This window comes from Periplaneta americana, chromosome 9, assembly GCF_040183065.1.
Source record: "Periplaneta americana isolate PAMFEO1 chromosome 9, P.americana_PAMFEO1_priV1, whole genome shotgun sequence".
NCBI classification, from domain to species: domain Eukaryota; kingdom Metazoa; phylum Arthropoda; class Insecta; order Blattodea; family Blattidae; genus Periplaneta; species Periplaneta americana.
In genome coordinates this window covers 163,378,380-163,397,460 of record NC_091125.1, presented here as the reverse complement: position 1 = coordinate 163,397,460, position 19,081 = coordinate 163,378,380, and the positions used below count along the sequence as shown (strand labels likewise).

Below are 19,081 nucleotides of genomic sequence, written 5' to 3'. Positions count from 1 at the left end.
AATATAATAGTTATTTACGTTACAATACCGTTATGTAGATGCAACATACTAGTACGAGCATGGAATTTAACTAAACGAGCGAGAGCGCCTTATTTGGAATGATCTTCCAGTCTCTCACATGTACCTAGAAATCTGGACAGCTATTGTATTTTAATCTGTAATCTCGAGTTGGATTGTATTTATTTATTTATTTATTTATTTATTTATTTATTTATTTATTTATTTATTAGTTTGTTTGTTTGTTTCATTTGTTTGATGTTATCGTTTCGATATTTCTGTATTGCATTATTTGTTTTGTATACTGTCTTATATTTTAGTTTCTTTAATACTTTTTGTGAAGAGATATTAATTTTGAATATTTGTGGAATAGGGGCTCCGCATGTTGTGACAATACCAATCCAATCAGCTAGTCCTATGAAGGTGTCAACAATCAAGGGGTCGGAGCCAACATTATTACCAAAGACAATACATCTAGCATCCAATCCAATGGTGAGTACTAGCCTTTCAAAGTATGTTTGTTTTAACCGTGAATAGGAGTGAGATTATTATTATTATTATTATTATTATTATTATTATTACGGTGCGCGGTAGCATTGTGGTTAAGACATACTGCTGCAAAGTCGAAAGGTCGCTGGTTCGATTCCAGAAAGTATCGTGAATTTTCTGCATTGATCTAATCCTTCCTACTGCACTATGACCCTAGGGTTTATTCAGCCAAATAATAGGAACGAGTACCAGGGATAAAGGTGGCCGGCACGTAAGACTGAAATCCCTACTTCCGTTAAATGCTGATTGTAAAGGTTGGAGCCTTACTCTCCCGCCACCCTATGGGCCGATTTGTCCTGTAATGAGGATGACTTTACTATTGTTGCTGCTGCTATGGATAAACCATGCTTTGCTAAGAAACGACCTTATCTTCACTAGCTTATACACAGCTTTCTTTAATAGAGAGATCTGGATATTTATATTTATCTGTGCTAGCCGTTCATATTTTGAAAGTCTGTCTTGCCGTTCATGTTAAATATCTGTGAGTGCTATTCATAGACATTTCACTAGCCCGTGCTAAACTAGCCCCGACTATCGACTGGTTACTTGTGCAGGATTCATATCATATTATATCGCTAACACTGGTTTATGAATACGAAAAATGTTGTTGTTGGTTGTTGTTTTCTAATGCCAGGCATTTGACAATAAAGTCATTTGACCTCTTGCACTCCAATATTTTTCAAAGATATTATCATGACTAGCCACTGAAGCACAGATTTTGAGGTGTTCCAAATCCATTTCTTGGTTTGAGTTTCACAATGGGCAGTTAGGGGACTGATATATTCCAATTCTATGCAGGTGTTTAGCCAAACAATCATGGCCTGTTGCCAATCTAAATGCAGCTACAGACGATTTTCGTGGTAAATCGGGAATTAACTGTGGATTTTGATGCAGAGAGTTCCATTTTTTCCCTTAGGATTGAGTTATCAAATTTTGTTTGTTGAAATCTAAGTATGTAGATTTAATAAATCTCTTCACAGAGTAATACGTAGATTTAGTAACAGGTCTGTAAGTAGCAGTGCTGCCCTTCTTTGCTAAAGCATCCACATTTTCGTTTCCCAGGATTCCACAATGGGATGGTATCCATTGGAACACAACTCTTTTATTGAGTGATAATAATTGAGAGAGCATTTTAGTTATTTCTGCTGTTTGAGATGAAGGTGTGTGTTTAGAGACGATTGATAGAATAGCTGCTTTGGAGTCTGACAATATAACTCCATTCCTAAATTTATTGATGTGGCATAGAAGATTCCTGAGGAAAAATGTTAGTTCGCTGATCATTCACCAAAAGCCCACGCTAAGAATGTCTATGAATACCGCCCTGTATTTTTATGAAAAAGCTCTAGTGATCTTGAAGGTTTATAGCCATAATCAAATTGTCTCTGTGTACCCTCTAACAAGAGTTTGTCGTTTTGTTTTGAAACTCAGACTGGCACTAACTGGTGGAAGTACAAGAGTTGAGCTCTGCAAGGAGACAGCAGGCTGCTGCAGTGAAGGGAGTTGCTATGGATGGTGATGCCGACCGCTACAAAAACATTCACTTTAGCATTATCAGAAGTTTCCTTAGATGGTTTTTTCCTGGTGTGTGCAGAGGTGATGAAGTGTCTTGTCCATCCCTGTCTTTGGATTGATGCTGAATGCATTTAATAGAAGCCACAGAAACACGTGTCTGCCATCCTATCAGTTGCTGCAATACCAATACAAGCATTACCATTTGTTCCATCCATAATATTGTCCATTGCACATTCAGAACAATGGAAATAACTTCACCCACCTCACTATGAACAGTTTCCCATTTCTTACATGCGCCAACATTACTGAACTTTAGTCCTGCTTATTCAGGTAGCCTCTCTTGAGATGTAGTAACAGGATTATACTAAAAATAACGTTTCATTCTAAGAATAAAAAAAGAGGAAATATATTTTTACAGCACTTTCATTGATGATTCAGCTAAATACTCGAATTTTAAAATTGAGGGACCCTACTGAGTTAAAAAGTTTTCCATTATTATTTATTTTTTTAATCAATTTGGATACATAGTTTTGGATTTATTGTAAATTAAGATATACGGGGTGGAAGTGAAATAACCTTCCAGATTTCCGTAGTGAGTAGCTCATGGTGTATGTAATAGAAAATTATAATATATTGGTGGGAAGTTCATAGTTCCTCCCCCCCCAGAAAAAAAAAATTTTTTCCAAATGAAGAGTTCGCGGGAAAAACGATGAATGTCACAGTTTTCTTAAAGTTGATGTCATTATCTAATTCAATGGATCACTACGAAATTTAATGTTGTTCTTATGAAAAATTGTAAAAAGGAGAATTATCACCACGAATACAGTAATCCTTTCCTTTATTTTCTATAGAAACAGCACTACATCTTGCAGTTACAGACTCAATTAGATCATTATCTAATCCTTAACAGAAATGTGACATTCATAGTTTTTCCCACGAACTCTTCAAATTTTAAAAATCTCTTATTCGGTAACTATTGCGAGTAGGATCGTGATTTTTGTCCATATCGATAGGAAAACTAATAAAGAATAATTTATCTCTCTGGTGTATTTCAATAGCGTGCACGGTTTTTGTGTAAATTTAATTTTTAAATCTCTAAATAAATTCAAGCCACTGCACACTGCGAGCAAATGGCAACAACGCCTTGGCAGAGAGCAGCTCACCTACCTACACACACCGAGTTCGTTGACCTCTTAAATCTGTATCACAAGTAGAGTGTGTTAGCAGTGATGTTGCTGGACTGCTGAAACTTCAAACTTAATTTTCTAATTAACGTGCATTTAATCACAAAACGTTATATAGGTGTACTATTCATTTATATGTAGGCCTACTCTACTGTCCCTTTTAATCAGCAAGGTTATTTCATTTCCACCTTGTATATTTGAATATTTTTTTAAAATGTCCCAGGTGTCCTAATTTTTTAGTTATCGCTCTGAAACTTTTTAGAATACACATTTTAATTTTTTTTTTTCAAACTCATGTATGTCAATTTGCAAGGAGATTGGAGCAAAACTGCAGCACTTGGAACACTTTGCTTTGTAAAAAATGTTATTTTGAGAAAAGTCCACTCTAACTTCAAAGAACAACCTAAAGAGCAACGCATGTCATTTAACTCTTTGGCGGGCGCGTCTTTTCTGGTAACACGAGCAGGCGCGTGGAGTACACTGTACACCACACAATTTTTCGTTAAAAAACGGCGTTTTCTATAATGTTAACTGAATATTTTTAAGAGCGTTCTTATATTTTATTATTATTATTATTATTATTATTATATTTTAATACAAAGCGAAAACTGGAATGGAGAATAGGCGTGCACAGAAGAAATAGCAACTTATCCCCTCCACACACACAACCGGGAAATCACGGCATGGTGCACACTGTGCGCCGCCATGCCAGCCTGAGGGTTAAATGCCTCTGTAATTCTTTAAATAATAGCCGTACACGAAAAATAAACACATTCTCATGTGAGCAAGTTCGGGGTATGAATTTATGCCAAAATCCCAGTTTTGGTTTAGGGACCATTTTAGGCCAAAAAACTCGGTAGGGTCCCACTTTAAAACAAATTTTGTGTCAACCAAGTATCATAACGTGGTTTGGTTTATTTATTGCCGTGAAAAACAGCTGACTGTAACTTGTCCTGCTGCAAGACCACACTCATCTTCGACATTTCTCTCCCCCATTGTGATAATGGATGCAATATTCAATTCACTGTTGAATTTCTTCAAAGAAATTGTAAAACGTTACTAGTGAGGGAGAGATTGGATGAAATAATCATGAATCATTTGTATGTGATGTATATTTACACTGGAAGTTACGAATGAATTAGTGGTGTCACTATTTTCAGTTTGCTAGACACTGCATTGACTTGTCACAAGTATTTGACACAACGTGACAGTAAGTACTGTCCCTTCACTGCAACATCCAAGTTTTCCTCCACAGAGCTCTTCTCCCCAGGAATGTACAATATGTCATAGTGCCATTTCCTTGTACTAAATTCTATAGTCCCGTTGCTCTTATTTCCGGCAGCCAATCACGTTGCAGGTCAGCTACATTTAAACGTGTGCGTCTTGTGATTCGCTGATGACGTTATGCATTTCCTAAGGCTCGATAAATACTTAATATAATCGTCCGCCATTTTGGCTCTTTCGTTGGTGTTCACAGAAAGCACATGAGGACGTTATTTGCCGCTCTGTTATTTGCTGAATTACAGTGTGTTTGATTTATTTTCATAGGAGCTACGACATGATAATGTTTAACAGTGTGGCAAATAGATTCCTCTTATGGTAGCTCGGCAACGAAAGAACAAAAATGGCGAACGATACTACCTACCTAGACTTTATAGATCCTTCACTTCCTAAGATGTAAGCAAAGCGGAGGAGTCACACCGGGAATAACAGCGTCGTGACAATAGTTTCATACACTGGCCAGCAAGAAAAGTGGATCACATTGTATAGAACAATGTCAGAAATGATAACTACCGGTATACAGAGGGTATTGTTATATTAAGTCCTGCGCCGTGGCGTCGCGGTCTAAGGCATCCTGCCTAGGGCTCGCGTTATAGAATGCACGCTGGTTCGAGTCCTCGTGGGAGAAGAAATTTTCTCATGAAATTTCGCCAGTGTATGGGACCAGTGCCCACCCAGCATCGTGATGCACTTGGGGAGCTATGATAGGTAGCGAAATCCGGTTGCGAATGCCAGCTATAATGGCTGGGGGGATCATCGTGCTAACCACACGATACCTCCATTCTGATTGGATGATCGTTCACCTCTGCTTCGGCATGTGGGCGTGAGGCCTGCAGCCGGCTGAAGGGCTGTAGCGCCACGGATTATTATTATTATTGTTATTATTATTATTATTATTATTATTATTATTATTATTATTGTTGTTATATTGAGGTGCTTTTATGAGTATAGAAACATTTATTAAAATTTCAGAGACGAATGTAATGTTTTAATAAGAGATCGTAAAATGCCCCCATTTAAATCACTTTTCAATCCTAAGCACTGGTTTTAGGCTTGTTGTTTTAGTCCAGAGACCAGCAACGAAACCTGTAACTTTTTACAACACTGTAGAGAATTATTATCTTAAATAAACAAGTTTAGTATTCCGATTTCTTTTCTTAAAGTTTATTTCAGTATATGACCATATTATATTCGCACCCAAATGTCTTGCTGAATCTATCAGGAAGGAGAATTCCCACATTTGCAACAAATCTCCCTGTTTGGTCTGTCGTTTTGTCTATTCCAAATCTTACTTTCTGCTACTGTTTTTTTTTTATACTTATATCAGCTAAAATGTCAATAAAGTGTTCACTCAGGAGGAAGTTTTGTGTGTGTGTTTTCTATGAACTGCTTGAGAAAAGGATTATCTACGTTATGAAATGAAATGTTGACATACTTCAATTTGAAGCAAATGCAATTTCTTCTTCCTCGTGTTGCTCCAACAGTGCTACATGTTTGCAATGCTTTTTAGTTACAGTGTTCTTCAATGAATCTCTTTCTTTCCACCCTCTAGTTTGTGTTCGACGCAACTTACAAAATATGCACTCCAAAGAAAACAATCTACTTCAAAATTCATTCACCAAAGCATGTAACTTACCTGTAATTCAAAATTTATAAATCCCATTCGATTAAATTATATATTGTCGGGAGAATTAAAAAAAAAGAGCTCAGACTGTTTCCTTATAAAATGCTAGTATTGGACTCAGTCTCAGACCTTGAGCACGTCTTTGGTGTCCTTTTTTGGGACCCTGATTAACGATTGTCATACAGCTTCAGTGTTTTCTTGTCTCCTCACTTTTCTCTGTCTCTCTGAATTTCCCTTTTCAATTAATTTCTTTGCTACACTCAGTTATTGTCTTTGACAGTGCTGATTTAGAATTAAAGCGACTACGATGTCTACGTTGGGTCTGCTACTAATTTTATTTCTAAGAAAAATAAAACAATTTTAATTCTCTGTGGCATAACAACATTTACCTGAAAATGAAAGGAAATATTGTAGCAACTTTGCGAAATATGTTGTTGTTTTCTAATGCCAGGCGTTTGACAATAAAGTCATTTGACCTCTTGCACTCCAGTATTTGAAAATGGCAAGTTGTAGCCGATTTAAGTGAACACCATATTTTAACGTTTTGGTGGCTACTTCATTCACACACAACCCCCAGAATGTCTGGAGGACCACACCTGCTGGTGGTCGACGGGTCCATTGGACCTAGCTGGGAGATCTTGTTCATCACCAGCTTTCCCTCCTTAAGCCACTGGAGGACGATTTTAGTGCCATAGCAGGTCAGCACTAGGAACAGAAAAGTAGAAAGAGGAGGAAGGAAAGTAAAATGAAGCCCTAGGCCTCGAATGCTCTAAAGCCGTTGGGGTCGAAGAAAGTAAGAGTTCAGTCAGAGGACTGGATAGGAAAGGGTAAAGAGGGAATTAGGTATTGAATAGAGTAAAATTATACCAAATTCAGTCATCAACTCATCAAGCTGACCAGTGCTAATGGATGAGTAGCCCCTCCCTTTAGTTCAGCTTGTAAAATTATGCTTACTAACAGCTGCACCACGGGAAGGTAGGGATGGGACATTGGGTATTTGTCCAGGTTGGTTCCTTAAGGCCTTCAATGGGAAGGATTAATGGCTCTCCCCCCTGTATCTGACAGATACCCTTTTGCAGCCACTTTGCTAAATATAAAGCACTAAAAACAGGAATACTTCATTGGCATAGCCTGTATACCTAATACAAGTAAGTTATTGTCACCATCTTCATCAGTTGTAACTAGTTGTATCGCCAACACTTATCATGGTAGACGTGTATATTTAGGACCAGTGTAACTTAATTTATTCTTCTACATCGTGTTTCTCTCTTCTCTTAAGAATCACGACCTCACTTCCAAATGTTTATGCTGTTTTGTTTAATTGAAATGTTTGCTTTTATTGACATTGTGAATTGATCGACAGGTTTTGAGTACATCGCAGAGGTTAGCTGCCCAGCAGGTTCTGCCATCGAATCCACCAAAGAATTACATTTCTCCTATCTTGGATCACAGTGGCTCACGTAAACGTCAAGAGATGGAGAATGACTTCATGCCCGAGTAGTAAGTTGACACAGCCATATAACTAAGTAGCCTATCTCTTGCTATGTTGTATTGGTTATGTGAGAAAATTGCAATGTAACTGTAGCTCATCCAGTTGAAAGATGCATAAAAAGTTATCAGTATTTTTAAGCTTCTGAGTTTATATTAGACATGCATGACCTTGGCTACCTACTTCTATTCCTTCCTTGCTTTTCCTCTACATTTATCACATTTTCTTTATATTGTAACTTTTATTTCTACCTTTACCACCACACCTGTCAACAATGTGACTTTTATTTCTTAATAATTCACCCTACAACAATGAGTATTCTACTCAACACAGCAACACAATAGTCGTTATTGCACTCCACACGACGACAATGACAATACGCGTGTATTATTGAGAAGAACAACAATGTACTCCTAATTTCAATTAATGTTCACAAAGCACTAAGTGCAGAACAAAACTGTCAGTTCTCAGTTCACAATTCGCTTGCCTTGGCTAGTTCTTCTAGCTCACTGTTCAAGTTCACTGCACGTCGAACTCAAGACCTCCAGATACGTCGCCCTTACCTGGCCACTGCACAGTTACGGACTCACTCAAGTTCACTGCACGTCGAACTCAAGACCTCCGGATACGTTACACTCTCTTGGATACTGCCACAGTTACGGACTCAAGTTGACTGCACATCGAACTCAAGACCTCCGGATACGTCGCACTCGCCTGGATACTGCCACAGTTACGGACTCACTCAAGTTCACTGCACGTCGAACTCAGGTCCACCTTGCTCCAAGACTTGAAGGCTGACTGAAGACTATAGATTGACAAATCAAACTGAAACCCCTGACCGAGTTACTACGTGAGTGCTGGCTGTCTTGGGGAGGAGCAAGTGAGAAAGCACGGGGGGAAGGGAGAGAGCACTATGCACTATGTACTTGCAGGTCCACTCACAGTTTGTCAAACCTGCTAACAAAAGCATTAAAAGGTTGACTAGTTGCCTGCAATGCTAGCATAATGGAACCTTTCTAGCCGACAGTCGAGGCAAAAATGAGGAATCCGTTATTGTGGTAATACTGGAGAGTGGTTCTTCTATTGGTCGCGATGCCCACACACACCCTCTCAGATATTTACGTGGTGATTGGTGACTGAATGACGAGGAGCGAGGGGGAGAGAAGAAAGAAAGAGAGAGATTCCAGAAGTTGGCGTGTTTCACGGGGTTTCACTTGAAGTTGTCAAACTATAACTGACTTACTCGCAACTGACTTTCATCTGCAACTCACGGTGTTATTTATTTACCACAAACATCTAGAATGTTCTGCGTCACGAAGCTTCTGGACCTCCACAACAATCGGTCTCCAGATGCGTCCTTACTCCCGCCCAGTCACAGTCACTTTTTCCTCCCCCTTACTCCGCACCGCACCACAGCTAGCATCAGGGATTCGTGTTTCTGTTTCCCGTGCCTTCCCTCTCGCTAGATGCGTGCGCAACTCCCTGATGCTTTGCCACAATATCTCTCCTCGATGTCTATTTCTTTGTAATCACTCTCAGTCTACTTTTACTTTGCTCCCTTTGCACATCTGTCCTCCCACTGCCCATCTCACTCACTACTGATTTTAACACTCGGATATTTTTCTTCCACAGCAAACGAAGAAAAACGGAAAAAGTTGGAAAAGGTCTTAGGCATTTTTCAATGAAAGTGTGTGAGAAAGTCCGTAAAAAAGGTACAACGTCGTATAATGAAGTTGCTGATGAACTAGTTGCAGAATTTACAAATCCATCACTGATGGCTTCTCCAACGGATCAGGTAATAGGAAGTTCAAGTGAATTTTGGATGCATATATTAAATAAAATATTGCAAAATTTATTTAAGAATTAGCATAAGTTTCTATGTGATATTATCCAAATGAACTATGATTAGGGTTACCATATGTTTAAACGCAAAATTGTGGACACCATACCAGTTGGACTCTTCCAACCCCTAAATACAAATTCACAGAACATGTCTGTTTCAGCCCTGGTCACATATATATCAGATTGGCCATTCCCATGTTATGAAATGGCAACATATAAAATAGAACAACCACTAGGATCTCCACTGTCGAAGTCTATTTACAACCCATGTATTCCTCACTTCAGTGAGAGATACAAAATGAATATTAATACATGGGAAGTGAAAGGACTTCTTTTTGGCGCTAGGGGAACTTCATTTAAGTTAACCAAAATCATTCTCCTTTTTCTTAAATTTTCTAATGAGGACATTAACAAAATTTGTCTAATGGTATTGAGAGATTCATTATCCATTTTACACAATCACTTGTATAATACTATGTAATTTTTTTTTTCACTTCATTTCATTACTCTTCAATGTATTTTCATCTCATGTTTCTCCGAAATCAAATTGTACTTTATTTTTAAATTTATCATTGTTCCATATTCTCTCCAAAATCATATTGTATTTTTCATTTAACCTCTGCTTTGTATTCTGGATCGTAGTGGTCAGCCGTAGATTTCGGCCAGATGTCCCAAATTGTGGAATTTGTTGTTGGTAACAACTGTTAGATGGAAGTACAGTTGCAAGCTATTACTCTATGCAATTCCATCTTTTGCAGTTGCTAGATGGCAGCATAGTTAATCCTTAAATTGGCGCAAAACTTCATTTCTCACACTAGTTTATTAAACTTTGTCAAACTGTAAAGAAAACAACTGTCGCAATGTCCATATTTTATATGTTGTACAATATTATAGTACTGGGTAATTTTAATTTTCCTACTAATTTTTTTTTTCTATTCTATTAGAATTGTAGCATATAGCCTATTAACCTGTTGTATCCTATAGGATACTTCGTCATTTTAAGGATTAAATTGATAAAAGTTTTTGTCTTGAAAGTGCATTTGGCTGATCAATCAGTTGTATGTGTTCATGGGTTTCAAACAATTAAAATAATGTCAAATGTTTAATACGCTGCGTGTTTTGAGACAATTCCTGAATTATTATAATCTTACATGCATATCGAAATACGTAAAAATTACAAGAATGAACTTCACTGTTGAATCAAATTTCATTCACTCATGTTCTACCTGAGAGTAACTTTATTTAACCCTTTGCAGCATAGCGATTGTTCAGAGGAACCACCGTTTTCTCTCTTTCTAAATTTTATGGCACAGATATTCCACCAAGGAACCACCGCTTGAGAATACATAGAGGTGCCATCTATGTTTTTAAATTATGTGCAGAGTTAAAATGTTGAAAAAAATAGATCGAAGCTTTGTTATGATCCATGAAATGAAAAACATAAAAAATTAATTTGTGCTGCAAAGGATTAAACAGCCTGTGAATATTTCTCTGTTGATCTGATTTTCTTTAAAATGTCAAGAATTTTTAGCAAGTACGAATAAAATGCTACGCAACTGAAAGGACGAAAGTTGTACTTCACTATAGCTGGTCCCTTCGCTGACTGCAGAACAAGGCAATTTCTCACTTTAGATCACTACATTTTAATTTTTAAAAATGGCAAGATGCTGGCGAGCATGGCAAAGAACTCGCGATTCTCTCCTGAAAACTCGTATGAATAAATTATGTAGGCAAATTGAGGTAACAGGACAAATATAACCTCATCTGAGTCATATCCTAACTGACCAGTAAAACTGTAAGAATAAAGAAACGGAAGTGAAATGAAATCTTCAAAAGTGTCAAATACCATTCTGAGCTTCTGACCTGTGAATAAAGCAAAGATGCAGTGTTTGTCGAGAATCTTAGCTTCTGTTCAAAAGCCAAGCATTTTTAGAAATCAAATCACAGGTCCAATTTCTGGACATTCACGTTGATTTTGAAAATTTCTCCCAGATGGTAATTTAAACCCTTGAAAATGAGGACATATGGTAACCCTAACTATGATATTTTAAATGCTTATCTTCTGGAATTTATAATTCTCTCTATTCTGTAAGTTTTATTACAGAGTGCACCATGTTTCAAAATTATGGTAACACTTTCATATGATTATTAAGTATTAATGATAAAATAACATAGTACAAATATTTTGGTTTAAAAATTCTCAAAGTCCTTCACTTATCCCCAAAGAAAAGTCACATGTGTCAAGTCTGGTGACCTGGGAGGCCAAGGGCGATAGGCCAGATTAACAGTGGTAGTGGATCGAATCCAACAATCTGGTACATGATCAGGTCAGAAATGTCTACGAGGCAATATTTGTACCATTGTTAGTGAATTTATCTTGGCATGCTGCAGAACTCAAAACTATTTGTATTGTGGATTTGACATTTTTTCAACAATGTCTCTCATAGCAACAGAAATAATACGTTTTCTGAAACTTAAAACTTGAAATTTTGAGGGTTTGACAATCAAATGACGTGTACCATGTTAATTTCTAATAAAGAATTTCACATAATAATCAATTTTCTTAATGTATCCAGCTGTTTGGTGACAGCATAATAATGAAAGCATTACAATCATTTTGAAACACAGTGTATTACGTTCTTGATAGACACACAGCAGTTTTCTTGTGTAATTTTAAGTCTCTTTTTAAATTAAAAGAAGAATTTTAATGTGTTTTTATAAAAATGAATGATATTTTGGTTTCAGCAATATGATCAGAAAAACATTCGAAGGCGTGTATATGATGCACTCAATGTTCTCATGGCAATGAATATAATCTCTAAAGAAAAGAAAGAAATTCGGTGGTTGGGTTTACCAACCAATTCTCTGCAGGAATGTATTAATCTAGAAAAAGATAAGCAGCGAAGAATTGAGCGCATTAAACTCAAAACACAGCAGCTTCATGACCTTATATTACAGGTTGGTTGGTTGCTTGACTCGTAATATGATTCACCATATAATTTAAAATATATTCAGGGCTGTAGTCTGCTTATCTTCTCTAACTTGCGCTTTCTATGCAGTCTTTCTGCAAATTTAAGGCAGCAACGCAAGACCAAAGACAATATTTCTTGGACAGTAACACAACTTCGTTAAATTTATACTGTTAGGGTTGAGAAAGTAACTGATGTGTGCTCAATATAGCAACCTTTTTTCATATGTTTCCTAATGGATGTTGTGACAATGGAAGACTATTGAGTCTTCTGGCATTATATTTGTGAGTGAATTTTGTAAAACAAGATCACACAGTTTGTTAAATTTTGCGTTATTATTACGTTATGTCTTGATGGTCTTCATGTGCATAACCCGTCTGGCCGCAAAACCAGGTGGCCTGGGTTCGAATCCCGGTCGGGGCAAGTTACCCTCAACCCAATACGAGCAAATGCTGGGTAACTTTCGGTGTTGGACCCTGGACTCATTTCACCGACATTATCACCTTCATAACATTCAGACGCTAAATAACCTACTGCCCGTGCCTCACTTCCTGAGCTGTTTCTTTGCGGGGCAAGACGCAGAGGGAGAGAGTGGGAGGTGCTGGGTACCGCATGTCCCTACTACCCTATGTTCAACACATCGGCCTTTTCAGAATTTCTTCCGTCAGCTATGGAGCAAGATCAGCCCTGGACAAGCGAATGTATAGGCTATCCCCTCACAAAACAAGTGATGTCCCATACATCAATTCCTGTAACTAAACACTAATACCAGTGGTAGACTACAGTCTCTACTCGAGTTTATCGACCTAATCGCGATTACAGTTGTCATGTGTACACATCTGTAAACTCTTTCCTCTATGGCAGTGTTTCTCAACTTTTTCCACCACGAAACTCCTTTTAATCCAAAGTGTAACTGCGGAATCCTTGTAATATTTTATTAGTATTTAATAATTAACAGACAAGTGAAAGCTAGTATCTCAATAATTCTGTTCAGTGGGACGAATGCATTTGCTTTTCAAGCCCAAAATCTGGTTTTATGGTGGAAAGTTGTAGTCTCATTTCTACTTTACTTCTGCATTTTGTCTTTTCGGTATGTTCATTAAACATATTGTTATTACGCATATTATTGGAATATTATTATTATTATTATTATTATTATTATTATTATTATTATCATTATCATTATCGGTGATTTCATGTTATTATTGATTCATATTTTCGTAACATTTATATATATTTATTGTATCCACTAAGTATAAAATAGCCACTGGAGTAGCCCAGTCGACTAATAATAATAATAATAATGATTTATCTATTCAGAGTTTCGCTTGGGCGTGGGTTCGATTCCCGCTTGGGCTGATTACCTGGTTGGATTTTTTCCCGAGGTTTTCCCCAACCGTAAGGCGAATGTCATGTAATGTTTGTCGAATCCCTGACCTCATCTCGCCAAATACCATTTCACTATTATCAGTCCCATCGATGCAAAATAATGTAGTAGTTGATACAATGTCGTTAAATAATCAAGTAAAAAAAGGTATAAAATAAAATTTAAAATCATATAGGGCTCACGGAACCCCGGAACATAATGTACATTGAGAAACGCTGCCCTATGGTAATTCAGCAGTTGTCCAGACTGAACGAAGAGTGGCCTAGTGTGTACATACATTTTAGGAAATCTCCATCAGAAATAATAGCGATACTGGTAACCACGATTACAGTATCCAGTATTATAAACAGTAAAAACCCCTACACTGGCATAGGATAATGTCTTCCGCACATGTAATATGCCGCCACGCTGCAGCTGCCGTGCCGGTCCGAGCAGACCTAAGAGGCGTGGTTATAGGCACTAGGGAACTCTCGGTTCAGGACGTGAGACACGGGCAGTAGATGTTGATACAGCGTCGTAAAATAACCCAATTAAAGAAAAAAATGTGCATAATCTTTCAGAATGATGCAAATTTGTTAAAACCATTTCCTATGAAACATTGTACTTTAATATGTGGCTCTAGTTTAAATATGAAAGTGTAAAGAAGAGATTGTTTACAGAAAACTAGTAAGCTCAATATATGCTGGTAATATTGTTTTGATTTTCTTTTAGGTCCCATAAGGGTCTCAGTTTGATTCACTCCATATCTAGGTGTACGGAATGAGCACTCGTTCGAATCTTCATGGGGGAAGAAATTTTCTCATGAAATTTCGGTCAGTGTATGGAACCCTGCCCATCCAGCATCGTGAGGAATTTGGGGAGCTACATTGAGTAGCATAATGCGGTTATGTATGCCATCGATAATGGCTCAGGGGATCATCGTGCTGACCACATGTTACCCTCGTGCTGGTTGGATGATCGTTCACCTCTTTTGAGGCTTGTGGACGTGAGGCCAGCACTCAGTTGGTCGTCCTCCATGCGCTGTTGCACCAAAGATTTTATTAATAGAGTTCTTAGTGTGTACAACATGAAATTGTGCGACAATAAATACCTGACACAATATATCATCTGTAAATTTTGTGACTACAGCACTGATTATATCATATCCCATCCAGTAGTTCTATAAATCTTTTATTCACTTGTATGTTCTTTTCTGTCTTCACTTCATTTTTTTTTTAAGTACTATTACTAAGTGAGTATGAAGTTTGTAATTTGCAGTTCTTCTTCAACATTTGCCTGCAATTTTGAATAGTACAACTTCGTGTTTCGCCCCTCTAGAAGTTTTTCACCATAAAATGTTCTTTCCATATCACATTATTATTGGAGTTTATGGAAATAATATTAACAGCTCCACACAGAGAACTTGCCTTCCAAGATTCTAATTTCTCGCATCTTTTGGTATTCAGAGTTGTTCAAGGCTGTGGATCGGAGAAAATAATAAAAATAAAAATTAAAAATGCAAGTTTTGTTTTTAACTATAAAATATAAACTAATGTTTCACTTTTATAAATCTGTGCTTATTTTGGCCCTATGACAATTTAAAGTGCCTCAAGACGAATTTAAAGAGACCAGCATGTGCATGGAATTGCAGCCCTTTAAACTGACTCAGCTGTCATTCTGACAGACTTTGTTCTTCATTCTAACTAATTTTACTTTTCATTAAGTTCATGTTTCGCGCTGTTACGTAGGAGAAAACGTGTGTGGTAGACCTGTATAGGAAGGAAGGATATTGATAGTATATATCACATACATGCTGTACTTTGATACTCGTCTTCTCGATTTTCCAATTTTCAACATTTTGTGACATTTGAAATGCTCTAATCAATGCAATTTTTCTCCAGTTTCATTGAAGTTTTGCATAGAAGTCGACAAAAGCATGTGAAGTAAACTGACACATGTGTTTTCTTGTGCTATTGAAAGTAATTAGATCACCACGTGTGGAGGATGTGACAAGTTTAAAAAAAAAAATTAAGAACTAAAAGGGTAATTTTTTTTTTCTCAAAAAGTAATTGGAAAAATTTGAAAAGCATGTGTTACATTTTACATACATTTGTTAGGAATAAATTAAATATAAATTGTAAAGAAAAATTATGTAAACTTTGAAAATTGGAACAATTATAATTCAATATTAAAAAAACAACAAAATTAGAATTAGAGGCGTGGGCGTAGAGCTATACAGCGAGTTTAGTCCGGCAAATTCCTGGGTACGACATCGTGAAAGCCTGACCCCTAGCGAGTGGCGCGAAGCTATTAAAATGACTGCACACGTGTCTTCTGTACATTCCCTTCCGGGCAGGACTTGGGACAACATCCTCTGTCGGCAATGCCACAGAGAGCCAGAAACACTTGCACATGTCCTGGGCTCTTGTCCGCACGGTGAAGTACTCCGTAACTCATGACACCATATAATTCGTTCAATGTTCGCCGAACAATTTAGATCAATAAATTTTCAAGTGTTCGAAGAAGTACACGGACTGGCAGACAATGGCAGTACAAGAAGAATAGACATGATTGCCATCCCACCAAATAACAACAATGGCTACATCATCGATCCCACTGTTAGATTTGAAGAACAAAAGAGCCAACCTGAAGATGTAAATAGGGGAAAAAAACGACATTATGTACTTACCATTCCATATTTCATTGACAAATACGGCCTACAACAAATTGAAGTAATAGGCCTTATGGTTGGAGCACGCGGAACTATTCTCGGTTTCTTCTTCCAGACCTGGCAACGTTTCAGCCTACAGAGGAAGGCAATTGATGACATCATTCTTGCAGCTGTGAGAGGATCAATATTTCTACTCCGAAACCATCTCTACGGTAAACAGTGATCTTTAAATAATTAATTAGTACGTAATTATTTATTAAATCATTTCTTGTCATTTTTGTGCGACTCCATTAAACTGAAACATACTTTCAACTGCCTTTTGCACAATATGCTCCGTCTTTGTGGCTGCCTGTTAATACAGGGAGTTGTTATCGTTTAGATAATTAAATAATAAACTAATTGGAATATGAAAGTGAAAATTTGTGTATTGCATGTCCACATTGTAAGAAATATGTGGTATAAGTTTTAGATTAATTGGTGTAAAAATGTAGAAGTTAGAAATTTCACAGATCCATAGCCTTAACTTTGTCAGTTACTTTGGAGAACATTAACCAATCTACAAACAGAAAACATTGGCAAGGCCTGAACATTAACCAATCTACAAATGGAAAACATTGGCAAGGCCTGAACATTAACCAATCTACAAATGAAAAACATTGGCAAGGCCTGAACATTAAGCAATCTACAAACGGAAAACATTGGCATGGCCTGAACATTAACCAATCTACAAATGGAAAATATTGGCAAGGCCTGAACATTAACCAATCTACAAACGGAAAACATTGGCAAGGTCTGAACATTAACCAATATACAAACGGAAAACATTGGCAAGGCCTGAACATTAAGCAATCTACAAACAGAAAACATTGGCAAGGCCTGAACATTAAGCAATCTACAAATGGAAAACATTGGCAAAGCCTAAACATTAACCAATCTACAAACGGAAAACATTGGCAAGGCCTGAACATTAAGCAATCTACAAATGGAAAACATTGGCAAGGCCTGAACATTAAGCAATCTACAAACAGAAAACATTGGCAAGACCTGAACATTAACCAATCTACAAACGGAAAACATTGGAAGGCCTGACTCAGGTCTACTCATGGTGTTGAAGTGTTGGTTTCGTTATGAAGTCAGATGTTCACTAAGTTGATTACTCTTCAGGCCCTTGTTTGTGTTTATATGATGGTACAAAGGGTTAATATTGAGATGTAAAATTAAAATGTTTACTTCTTAATATATTATGTAGACGTTAACATATTAAAAGTATGATCCATTCATAAAAAAAAAAGAATGTGCAACATAACTTGCTAACGAATTTCAAAATTGATGCACTTATAGACACTGGAAAACAATATATAAATGCGTTAATTTCCAGATCCTAATAATGAAATAATATCAATTTATCGGAAATTGTAGTAATATTTGGAAAACTATGCAACAGTATTAACAGCAGAATGATTGAGTTGTGGGCATTACAAAGAAACATTGATGCCTCCGTATTTTATTGCATAATAGTCGCACCTTTATTTATAGACAAACTGATCAGGACTTCAAAATTTCACCACATAATCGTCGCATGGATATTTCTGTTATCACGATCATAAATATTAGTGATATTTAAAAGTAACGTGCCGCCACTGCAACACAAAGCATCGGTACGCTCAAGGTCGAATGTACGAGAAACAGTAGTGGACTCTGACGAAAGTGAATGGAGTGGAGGTGCGAGATGTTAGCATCAAGCCAATAGCCATAAATGCCTTCATTTCAGTTTAGTTGTTGGTTGTGTGGAGTAGTTGTTTACAAGTGTTCAAATACAGTACTTTTTTAGGCCTAAACCACATCATCTTTTCACGAACTGGTCCAGTAGTCTGATAATATTGACTTCATTGTATCAGATGTTCTAGCACATGTGATTCAATAATACCATGAATGTTTTTAGTAGAAAAAAAAGTGTTTTTAATTCATTAAGGCTATAGATCTGTGAAATTTCGAACTTCTTTATTTTTACACAAATTAATCTGAAATTTTTACCACATATTATTTCTTAAAATGTGGATATACAATACACATATTTTCACTTTGATATTCTATACCTATAATAATTGTTTTTTTTTTTTATGCCAAGTTATAATTGTTCCAATTTTAAAGTTTACATAATTTTTCTTTAAATTTATATTTAATTTATTCCTGATAGATGTATGTAAAATATGACTTATGCTTTTCATATTTTTTCAATTACTTTCTGAGAAAAAAAATATTTACCTTTTAGTTGTTAACTTTTTCAAATTTTTAAAACTTATTACATCCTCACCACAGTAAAGGAATCTTGCACATGATAGGGATCGATGGCGGGCTTATGTGAGGGCAACAATGAACCTCCGGGTTCCTTAAAAGCCATAAGTAAAAAGCCATAAGTAAGTAAGTATCACATCCTCAACACATAGTGACTTGAATGCTTTCAGTTTACTTCAAATGCTTTTGTGGACTTCTGTGCAAAATTTCACTGATATTGCAGAAATATTTCATTCATTAGAGCATTTTGAATGTTACAAAATGTTGAAAATTGGAAAATCAAGAAAGCGAGTCTCAAAGTA

At 36.7% G+C, this 19,081-nt stretch overlaps 1 protein-coding gene across 1 annotated transcript in view; it reads left to right on the top strand.

The window, feature by feature from the left end:
* The window catches only part of Dp (transcription factor Dp), a 151,723-nt gene that overhangs the window by 100,869 nt on the left and 31,773 nt on the right, over positions 1-19,081 (top strand). The window contains exons 4-7 of the mRNA XM_069836300.1: positions 371-489; positions 7,511-7,647; positions 9,269-9,431; positions 12,224-12,436. Coding sequence (XP_069692401.1) covers positions 371-489; positions 7,511-7,647; positions 9,269-9,431; positions 12,224-12,436 — 632 coding nt within the window. The remainder of the gene's footprint in view (positions 1-370; positions 490-7,510; positions 7,648-9,268; positions 9,432-12,223; positions 12,437-19,081) is intronic.